This window comes from Micropterus dolomieu, linkage group LG19, assembly GCF_021292245.1.
Source record: "Micropterus dolomieu isolate WLL.071019.BEF.003 ecotype Adirondacks linkage group LG19, ASM2129224v1, whole genome shotgun sequence".
NCBI classification, from domain to species: Eukaryota; Metazoa; Chordata; class Actinopteri; order Centrarchiformes; family Centrarchidae; genus Micropterus; species Micropterus dolomieu.
In genome coordinates, this window is record NC_060168.1 from 34919981 (window position 1) to 34931719 (window position 11739).

An 11739-nucleotide genomic window follows, 5' to 3' on the forward strand; every position below is an offset into this window, starting at 1 on the left:
CCTGAGAGATTCACCTGAGACACTCGCCAGAGAGATTCGCCTGAGAGATTCACCTGAGAGATTCACCTGAGACACTCGCCTGAGAGATTCACCTGAGAGATTCACCTGAGACACTCGCCTGAGAGATTCACCTGAGACACTCGCCAGAGAGATTCGCCTGAGAGATTCACCTGAGACACTCGCCTGAGAGATTCACCTGAGACACTCGCCTGAGACACTCGCCTGAGAGATTCACCTGATTCACTGATTTGTATTTGCTTAATGTGTCTGACCTTCAATTAAGCTCATCTAATTAAATATCACTAACATCACCTCTGGACTCGGTGCCTTGTGCTGAACATATTACACACTATATATATATATATATATATATATATATATATATATATATATATATAGTGTTAGAACTTTTATGTGCGTCTAAAAACTGCTGTAAAAACTGATATCTGTAAATTGATTTATGTATTAATATAATCTGACTGCTGTAATCAGATTAATATTTTACAACTGTAATGTGAGTAATATGACCAAATGACTGTAATCTGATTACAATAATCTGATGACTGTAATTTGTCTGTTGCAAAGTGTAATCTAAACTCACCAGTCTGATGACTGTAGTCTGATTACACAACAGAGTTCAGCAGAGTCTCACCTTGAACTATCGAACCTGCAGCTGCAGCTCTGTCCTGCTGACGGCTGCTGTGACCTTTGACCTCTACAGCTGATCACAGAGACACGGTGAGAGGGAGACGAGAGAAACAACAAGACAGAAACAGACAGACAAAAAGAAATTTACCTGTAACTGATCCTGAAGACACCTGCAGGCACAGAGACAGAAGGAGGAAGTTCAACTTCAAGATAAAAGTCCAACAGGAAACAGCACCCCCTACAGGCTGCAAGTTCATTACGGCCACGATATGAACATACGTCATGATGATTTAGTGTTTGCTACTAACTGTAACCTGATTACTGTAATCCTGAGCTTGGTTTACAATAACATTCAAAGATCTATGGCAGGTCTGTCCGATATAGGGCTTTAAGGGCAGGTTCACACCTAAAAGTCCGGGTCCAGAAATGGCGGCTGCAAACGCACTACTAGTTCACCCGTCAGCAAAACAGTAAACATTTTTAACCAATGAAAGGACACACAGTAATACACTTCCTGTGATTGGTTCGAATGGTGGTCACACCAGAAATGAACCGCTCCAGAGTTCACTTGGTCTGAGACCACCTCTGTGAGGGGGACCAGGGAGCAGTTGTCCGGTCCGCACCAGAGTTCAAGTATGCCGTTCACACTGACCCAGCGCTGCGGTGTTCGGTTTAACCGGACTAAACGAGGTCAGTGGGAAGCCACCTTGAGCTGTTAGTTTTTATTTCATGTGTTCTAACCCGAGGAGGAGGAAGGACTTCAGTGTCCGTTATCTGACTAGATTATAGCGACTAGGGTAATCTGACTACTGTAATCTGACTAGTTTATAGCGACTAGGGTAATCTGACTAATGTAATCTGACTAGTTTATAGCGACTAGAGTAATGTGACTATTGTAATCTTACCACTGTTATCTGACTAATGTAATCTGACTAGTTTATAGTGACTAGGGTAATCTGACTAGTTTATAGCGACTAGGGTAATCTGACTAATGTAATCTGACTAGTTTATAGCGACTAGAGTAATGTGATTATTGTAATCTTACCACTGTTATCTGACTAATGTAATCTGACTAGTTTATAGCGACTAGGGTAATCTGACTAATGTAATCTGACTAGTTTATAGTGACTAGGGTAATCTGACTAGTTTATAGCGACTAGGGTAATCTGACTAACGTAATCTGACTACTTTATAGTGACTAGGGTAATCTGACTAGTTTATAGCGACTAGGGTAATCTGACTAATGTAATCTGACTACTTTATAGTGACTAGGGTAATCTGACTAATGTAATCTGACCAGTTTATAGTGACTAGGGTAATCTGACTAGTTTATAGCGACTTGGGTAATCTCACTAACGTAATCTGACTAGTTTATAGTGACTAGGGTAATCTGATTAGTTTATAGCGACTAGGGTAATCTCACTAACGTAATCTGACTAGTTTATAGTGACTAGGGTAATCTGATTAGTTTATAGCGACTAGGGTAATCTGACTAATGTAATCTGACGTAATCTGACTAATGTAATCTGACTAGTTTATAGTGACTAGGGTAATCTGACTAGTTTATAGTGACTAGGGTAATCTGACTAGTTTATAGTGACTAGGGTAATCTGACTAGTTTATAGCGACTAGGGTAATCTGACTAGTTTATAGCGACTAGGGTAATCTCACTAACGTAATCTGACTAGTTTATAGTGACTAGGGTAATCTGATTAGTTTATAGTGACTAGGGTAATGTGGCTGTAGTCTGAAAAATGTAATCTGCGTGTGTGTATGTGTGTGTGTATGTGTGTGTTCTCACAGTAGTGTGTGTTATGGTCTGACAACCGGCTCCAGTTTCCAAACTGACCAGCTCCTGCTCCAACCTGCAACAAATATGCAACATACGTTGATTTTAATCCTGCCTGGAGCTCAGGTTACAATGACTTGTCTGTCTGTGAACTGGCTTTCCTCCTGTAATTTAAATATTTAAATCTCACCAGACTAGATCAGACCTGTTGATGGTCTCCTCCAGGCTCCTGGTCTAACATCAGACTAGATTAGATCAGACTAGATCAGACCTGTTGATGGTCTCCCCCAGGCTCCTGGTTTTACATTAGACTACATTAGATCAGACTAGATCAGACCTGTTGATGGTCTCCTCCAGGCTCCTGGTCTTACATTAGACTAGATTAGATCAGACCTGTTGATGGTCTCCTCCAGGCTCCTGGTCTTACATTAGACTAGATTAGATCAGACTAGATCAGACCTGTTGATGGTATCCCCCAGGTTCCTGGTCTTACATTAGACTAGATTAGTAGACTAGATTAGATCAGACCTGTTGATGGTCTCCTCCAGGCTCCTGGTCTTACATTAGACTAGATTAGATCAGACTAGATCAGACCTGTTGATGGTCTCCTCCAGTCTCCTGGTCTAACATCAGACTAGATTAGATCAGACTAGATCAGACCTGTTGATGGTCTCCCCCAGGCTCCTGGTATTACATTAGACTAGATTAGATCAGACTAGATCAGACCTGTTGATGGTCTCCTCCAGGCTCCTGGTCTTACATTAGACTAGCTTAGATGAGACCTGTTGATGGTCTCCCCCAGGCTCCTGATTTTACATTAGACTAGATTAGATCAGACTAGATCAGACCTGTTGATGGTCTCCTGCAGGCTCCTGGTCTTACATTAGACTAGATTAGACTAGATCAGACCTGTTGATGGTCTCCTCCAGGCTCCTGGTCTTACATTAGACTAGATTAGACTAGATCAGACCTGTTGATGGTCTCCTCCAGGCTCCTGGTCTTACATTAGACTAGATTAGATCAGACTAGATCAGACCTGCTGATGGTCTCTCCCAGGCTCCTGGTCTTACATTAGACTAGATTAGATCAGACTAGATCAGACCTGCTGATGGTCTCTCCCAGGCTCCTGGTCTTACATTAGACTACATTAGATCAGACTAGATCAGACCTGTTGATGGTCTCCTCCAGGCTCCTAGTCTTGGCCTCGTCCTGCTCCAGCTGTCTCCTCACGTCGTCCTGTTCTGGTCCTGCAGCTCCCTCCAGCAGCCAGCGCTCCCTCAGAGCCTTCGACTTGAACACAGACAGGAAGTACAGTCACGCTGGTTCATTGGTATGAAAGAATAAAAGTATAAAAGTACTCTGTGATCTTCAAAAGTATTTTTGTTTTTCAGGTTGACAGTGTGCTTCCTAAACATCTGAATCTGAATGATGTTCTCTGACTCATAAGTAAAACTGGCTTGTTCACATCATAATGTTTAAAAGAATCCAAAAGTCACGAACAAGGAAGCTAAAATCAGGACAAACTCTTGTGTTTGTACAGCCTTTGACACCATCTCTCATAACATCCTCCTTGACAGATTAGTCAATATTGGTTTGGACCGGTTTAAATCATCTCTCTCTGGCCGCACTCACTTCATCCAACTCAAAACATTTCAAATCAGAGCTATCCCCCCTGTCACTACTGGTGTTCCCCAGGGCTCTGTCCTGGGGCCCCTTCTGTTCATCATCTATCTGCTTCCACTTGGTCATATCTTCCGTAAATTTAACATCCAGATCCACTGATATGCAGATGACATCCTGCTCTACCTGTCCACCAAACCTACCACATCTCTCGCACCCACCCCCCTCTCTGATTGCCTAACGGAAATCAAATCCTGGTTCTCTTGCAACTTCCTCAAACTTAACAGTGACAAAACCGAGGTCCTCCTCATTGGCACCAAATCCACTTTGACTAAATCTGACAGTTTTTCTCTTACCATTGACAACTCCACATTTTCCCCCTCCTCTCCGGTCAAGAGTCCGGGTGTGATCCTCGACACTTTCATTTCAAGCTCACATTAATAATGTCACTCGGTCTGCATGCTTCCATTTACGTAACATTAATCGCCTCCGTCTGTCTCTCTCACCCACTAGTACAGCCATTCTCATTCGCACACTGCTCACATCCCGCATTGATTATTGTAATTCTCTTCTCGTCTTCCTCTCAAATCCATACATAAACTTCAACTGGTTCAGAACTCTGCTGCCCGGATCATCACCAGAACCCCTTCTATTAATCATATCACTCCTGTCCTTCAACAGCTTCATTGGCTCCCAGTTAAATACCGCATTGATTTCAAGACTCGGCTCCTAACCTTCAAGGCCATTCATAACCTCGCTCCTCGGTACCTCACTGACCTCCTTCATATTAACACCCCCACCCGTAGTCTTAGGTCTTCTTCTGTTCACCTCACTGTACCTCCTGCTCGTTTGACCACCATGGGGTTCAGAGCCTTCAGCCGCTCGGCCCCTCGTCTCTAGAACTCTCTTCCACCAGACCTCCGCAACATTAACTCGCTTTCCCTTTTTTTTAAATCTCGCCTGAAAACACATCTTTTTAAACTGTCATCACTCATTATGTACACTGATTTTATGCACTGTAATTATAGTTAATTTTATCGATTTATTTATTATTTACTGTACTGTTCTATTATGTTTTGTGAGGTGACCTTGACTGTTCAGAAAGGTGCATATAAATAAAATGTATTATTATTAAATCACCACAAGTAAACACAAAATGCAATTTATAAATGAAGGCTTTTATTATCAAGGGGAAAAACTCCCAACCTAATAACTGGTTGGGCCCCTCTTCCAACCAGTGGTGGAAGAAGTACTCAATTTTCATACTTAAGTAAAAGTACAGTTACCACGTGAAAAATGTTACTCAAGTAAAAGTAAAAGTCATCCAGTGTAAACCTACTCGGATAAAAGTAAAAAAGTACCTGGTTTTAAAAATACTTAAGTAATCAAAAGTAAAAGTGGTATGGCAGAAAATTGTGTCCTCTTGCATTTAATCTTATATGTATGATCTTTTACTTTTTACTTTTACTATTATATCCTTATTATATCCTTAACCTTTCCTCTCCTATACTTCTTATGTTAGTCTGTCCACATTTCCTAGGGTTTAGGTCAGAGCTGTGAGATTGTTTTTGGTGCTTTCCCTCTCTTGTTGTTCCTCTCCTCTCCTGGAATGTTCATTCAAGGCCGAGAGAGGATCACAGAAACCTAGACTGTGTAAATGATGATGTATCCCTTTGCTTGGGGCCAGATGTTAGTGACTGTCTTAGGAGACAGAACCTCTGGTCCAGCTGATTTGTGTTGTAGTACTTTTCTGTTTATTCTCTTTTGTTAAATAAATTCTGCAAAGGCAACAGTTTGTTGTAACTGAATTATTTGCTCAGCCCCTCACCAGGAATATAATTTCCACGACAAAAAGTACTACACATCAAAATCTATTAATCTTACAAAACGCAATCTATCTATTTAAAATGACTCAAGGCAGGTTTGAATACAGCATCATAAGTTATAGTGAGTCACAGTAAGGAAAACTGAGTCGCAGTGGATATTTCCTATACTGTGGGGGGATAAGTCTACATTATTGCCCTGCTGGTGTGGTAGTATCTCCTTCAGACCGTCTGACAGACAAAGAACCACGTTTGGGACATTGGGTATATTAAGATGAGACAAGGAGGTGGAAACCAAAACTAACTGAAACACTTCTCAGTTCACAATCTCACCAAAAAGCCACACATGTTGACTTCAGCACCTCTCATAAAGTGCAGCTCACAGTCCCACACAGACCTGGCTGGTTTCTATGGCAAAACTCTACCAGCTACATTACCACTCGGTCACAGACTGGCTGCGACTCAAGGCTCGTGCAGACTACATGACTTTCAGCGTCGGCCGATGGCCGTGCCGTTCACACTACACAGCTCGCCGTCTTGTGAAGTGTCTTGAAGTCGTTGTGGCGTTCACATTACGTGACTGTTCGGTGACAGTCGAACTACACGAGCTGACAGCGGATCTGTGACCTGATGCTGGTCTCCAAACCACATTTAGTCAAGAAAACACACGTGAAATGTTAAACGGGAAATGGGGCAATCCTGCACAGGAAACAGCTGTTGTTTGTTATTATAAAGATGGTTCAGCACAGCAGGGATCGTCTGAGCTACAGAGAGCTGGACGGGAGTAAAAAGGGTTTTGCAGTGAAAAAGTAGCTGCCTGCTCTCATTGGCTGGATGTCAAGTCAGCCAACTCCTCCAGATATTTGGCGTGCTAGATATCTGCCAGACGTCTGCGATGTGTCAGAAATGTGTCGGGGAGCCATTTTGATGCGTCATTGATTAGTTCACACATAACGACTGGTGACCGCCGATCGACCGCTGATTTACTCACGATCACAGCCTGACGGTCGTCAAGCGGCACATCGGGCTATAAACCGTGCAGTGTGAACTCGGCTTCACAGAGCAAAAACAGAGCTGCCGCACAGTCACACCTGACACCACAATGCTCTCACTGCAATCCTCCCTCTGTGAGAAGCCTGAATAGAAACCTCTACTAGACAAATCCAGTGCTGGTTTGAACAGACCTCTGCACACTAACTTGGCCCTCATGAAGTCTGATAAGACTCGGGGCCAGTCTGCTGGGTCATTTGGTGGAGCAACTGTTTCATTAGGGTCTGAGCTGCTGGCTGTACATCTCTGGCTGTGCTCGTACTGGCTGAGGCTGGACGTGTTTCACCTGGGTCTATGTGACCTGCTAAAGACATCTGGGGTCTCATTTCTAAACGGTGCGTACGTACAAAACAGGGCTAGAAACGTGCGGACGCCACTTCCCACGCAAAGGTTGTGATCCAATGTGCGTCCTGTAAGTAAACTCTGACCCATGCGTCTGCACATAAAGAGGAGAAAAGAGAAACGGCGCCTCACATGGCAGAAGGATGAAATGCTTTGAAATGAAGAGGTGGAAAATAAATCCAAATATTCCCTCTGAGTATTCCAGGCTTTAAGCCTTTCTGAATAAACAAACACACGTTTGATTGATTTTTCCTGAAGTGGCAAAAAAACATCATTTAAGATCATTTGCAGCCACAAAGATCCAGATTCAGGATCAGAAACACAAACGGAGAAAGAACGCCTCAGATATGTTGCACAGTTTAATCAGGAATCAGATTAATTAATACCTGCATGCAGCAATTTATTCTCCTGAATAAGGTGAACAGGAGACAAATTACATTTAAACTGATGCTGTTTTCAGAGCGTCAGTCGAGCAAATAGGAGAGCAGAGTTTCATATACTGTTATCAGATGTTCGTGGAGCCAAACGCTGAGCGCCGGCGTGTGGATGTGATGCTGCTTGTAAAAACACGTTATGGAAATAAAACACTATTTTATGTCATTACAACACGTCCTATTTCTTTAACTCGTCAGCAGCCTCGTTCAGCGAGCCGACTGTTTGTGGAAATAAATGTTTAAACACAGAGGAAGTCATGTGTTTTCATCTCTTTTCAAACGGGGGAATCCAAAACCAAGAATGCAAAGAACGGGCTTGTGTTCTTGGGGAGAACATTCTTGCTAGCTGGGATATCTCTGCCGTCAAGTTCACGCAAGTTACCAACCGATGGGCCATGATGTCAGTTTGGATTTTTTCCCCTTCTTCCCCTTCCCCTAAAACCCTTCATTTAAAAACTGCATTTTGTGTCATCTTTGTCTAATATTACAATTTGTTTGATGATCTGAAACATTTCAGTGTGACAAACATGCAAAAAAATAAGAAATCAGGAAGGGGGCAAACACTTTTTCACACACATATATACATATACATAAATATATATACACATATACATGACTATATATTATCTGTGTTCATCTTTAGTTTGGCTCAGTTTGGTCCCCTTTTGTGGATTTTGCAGAATCAGGTTCAGATCAGATGATATCTGAAGCCGACGTGTTTCTGAGAGTGGATGTGTCATGTGATCAGTCAGCATTAAAAATACTCAGTTATTTCAAAGCCGCGGCTGCGAGTCTGGGGGTGAAAGCAGTTGCAGCGTTTCTGTCTGATCCAAGATCAGCTGCAGATATTTTTACTCTGCAGCTGTTCACAGACTCGTAAAGCTTTGGGCCGCCACACCTCTGGATCTACGCTGTAAGATAAATCCCTCTCAATACAAGGCCAGCTGGCCCTCAAGGGCCACAGGGGCTCCTGGCTTACTGTGTGTGGTCATTAGCTGGTTTATATTGTTCTGAATGTTTTAGCGTATATTTCTCAGACTTTTTTATTGCTTTCATTCAGTGTTACTGTTGCTGTTGGTAGTTTGAGCTAAATTCTAATAAGAGTGACACGATCAGCAGCAGCTGTATCTGACCCCGTGTCAAAATTTTGTTTTAAGACCTTTATTATGCTTACATATGCTTTTAGATATGCACGGGCCAGGACCAGAGCGCTCTGCAGCGGTGTAGTCAAACAGAAGATCGTTGGTACCCATCTCCAGAGTGATGTCGGTGAGGTGCCTGCAGAGCCCAAAGGATACTGAAGGACAGAACCCACCTAGCCGCAGCCTGTTCACCCTGCTGCATGCTGGGAAGAGATGTAGAAGTTTCTGCTGCCGCACCACCAGACTGCAGAGCAGCTTTTCCCCCCAAGCTATCAGACTCTTAAACTCTAATTCATCCTCAGCTCTAATCCACTCATCGTAGTTTATTTAATTTTTAAAACTGAGTTTATATTGATGTGGACTGTCTGCTACGCAGCAGAAGGGAGTTACAAACTATATTTCACTCGACAACCTGTTGTAATGTGACAAATAAACCTTCCTTGTACCTTGTAAGAACAGACTACAATGTGTTATTTAATGTATTAGTTATCTTATCGTTAGCTTTTATTGTCGATAGGACAGCCGAGCCCAGGCCGCTGGCTTCAGGACTGGCAAGCGTTCTGGACTTCGTGAGGTAACCGACGCCTATAGTCGACTGATATTCGAATCACGTGTGTATTTGTGTGGCGGTGACTGTGAGTGGGGGGCGTTACTCACGGTGAATCCGCTTTAATCTGGAGAAGCTACAGAGCCGCAGTCTCTGTTCGTATCTCACTGTAACTTACACTGCACATTTCTTGTGCAGAGTTTAGCGTGCATGCTGTGAGGCCGACATCTGCACGCACGTCGCAGTTCCCCGCGGGTCTATTTCAAGTAACTTATTAAAAGCAACATAATATTCTTTGTGTGGTTCATCAATGGTGAAAAATGATCTGAACGTCCCGTGTTCGGTGCAGACAACTCAACAACAGTGCTGCTGAGGCTCGGTTAGGGTTACAATTTAGGATTCATTCACGCACTTTCAAACATTTATTAAAAACTTTTTTCTTTTCACATGTTTATTTACAGCATTATATGTTGGAATTTATATTGTAACAGGCAGCATATCAACTTAATGGGAGAAAACTGATTGTACTATGTAAAATCAGACGGCGAGCACCCCCATATCACCAAAAGGGTATAATCCTCGTTGCGCTGCAAAGACTTATAGTTTAATTAGGCTCCACCCATTGACTCTTCGACTATTTGGGGTCAGCCCTGAAGGCAACGTTACCCAGCGGATAGTCAGCAGGGATGTGAACCATCAACCTGCCGTCTTACCTTCAGGTGCTGCAGAGCTCTCCGGTCGTCCTCCAGCTGACGCTTCTTGTTCTCGATCTCGGTCTGCCACTTCCTCTTCTCCTAGGGCATGATGGGAAACAGAATCAGACACACAAAGCTAAAGCTTCTAGCATGTGGAGACTGAGAGCTCTCATCACGGACACGCCAACCACTTTCAGATCTTATACTGCAAATTAACTTTTACTCTTCAGTAAATGCTGTTCCATAGCATTCACAAATATTTCACCACCACTGGTCTGCTGGTTGAACATTGATCAAACTAATTTCTGTGGTTTGACCGTGTCTTTTTCACACGTAAGTTTATCGTTACCTTCAGGGAATGTCTATCAAGTCAATTTACATACCACAGACACCGGTGCAGAGCAGAATGGGCTTCCTTTAACAACTAACAGCTGCAATGCTGTAAACTAAAATTCAGAAAGCAACATGAAGAGCAGCTGCAGGCATCCGACACACTACGCTCGTTAGTTAGTGAGCTTCAAATGAGGCTTATCGTTCAGTTTCTCTCGATTGTCCCTCAGTATCCCAACATCGCAGAGGCTGCTAGCCACATTAGCCACGCAATATGCGAACGCTAAGTTAGCTAACCTTCAAAATTAACAGTACAACCTAAAACACGGAAACACTTCAGCCTTTAGACATACCAACTGACGACGCTCCAGCCGCTTTCAGCCTTTACACATACAAACTGGCGACGCTCCAGCCGCTTTCAGCCTTTACACATACCAACTGACGACGCTCCAGCCGCTTTCAACCTTTACACATACCAACTGGCGACGCTCCAGCCGCTTTCAACCTTTACACATACAAACTGGCGACGCTCCAGCAGCTTTCAGCCTTTACACATACCAACTGACGACGCTCCAGCCGCTTTCAGCCTTTAGACATACCAACTGACGACGCTCCAGCCGCTTTCAACCTTTACACATACCAACTGACGACGCTCCAGCCGCTTTCAGCCTTTACACATACAAACTGGCGACGCTCCAGCCGCTTTCAGCCTTTACACATACCAACTGACGACGCTCCAGCCGCTTTCAACCTTTACACATACAAACTGGCGACGCTCCAGCAGCTTTCAGCCTTTACACATACCAACTGACGACGCTCCAGCCGCTTTCAGCCTTTAGACATACCAACTGACGACGCTCCAGCCGCTTTCAACCTTTACACATACCAACTGACGACGCTCCAGCCGCTTTCAGCCTTTACACATACAAACTGGCGACGCTCCAGCCGCTTTCAGCCTTTACACATACCAACTGACGACGCTCCAGCCGCTTTCAACCTTTACACATACAAACTGGCGACGCTCCAGCAGCTTTCAGCCTTTACACATACCAACTGACGACGCTCCAGCCGCTTTCAGCCTTTAGACATACCAACTGACGACGCTCCAGCCGCTTTCAACCTTTACACATACCAACTGACGACGCTCCAGCCGCTTTCAGCCTTTACACATACAAACTGGCGACGCTCCAGCCGCTTTCAGCCTTTACACATACCAACTGACGACGCTCCAGCAGCTTTCAGCCTTTACACATACCAACTGGCGACGCTCCAGCAGCTTTCAGCCTTTACACATACCAACTGGCGACGCTCCAGCAGCT

General features: G+C 43.8%; 1 protein-coding gene across 1 annotated transcript in view; it reads right to left on the reverse strand.

The window, feature by feature from the left end:
* The window catches only part of LOC123957323 (paralemmin-1-like), a 26694-nt gene that overhangs the window by 8614 nt on the left and 6341 nt on the right, over positions 1-11739 (reverse strand). The window contains exons 4-9 of the mRNA XM_046030016.1: positions 10474-10536; positions 10109-10189; positions 3606-3727; positions 2450-2513; positions 797-818; positions 653-721 (exon numbers count right to left, since the gene is read on the reverse strand). Coding sequence (XP_045885972.1) covers positions 653-721; positions 797-818; positions 2450-2513; positions 3606-3727; positions 10109-10189; positions 10474-10536 — 421 coding nt within the window. The remainder of the gene's footprint in view (positions 1-652; positions 722-796; positions 819-2449; positions 2514-3605; positions 3728-10108; positions 10190-10473; positions 10537-11739) is intronic.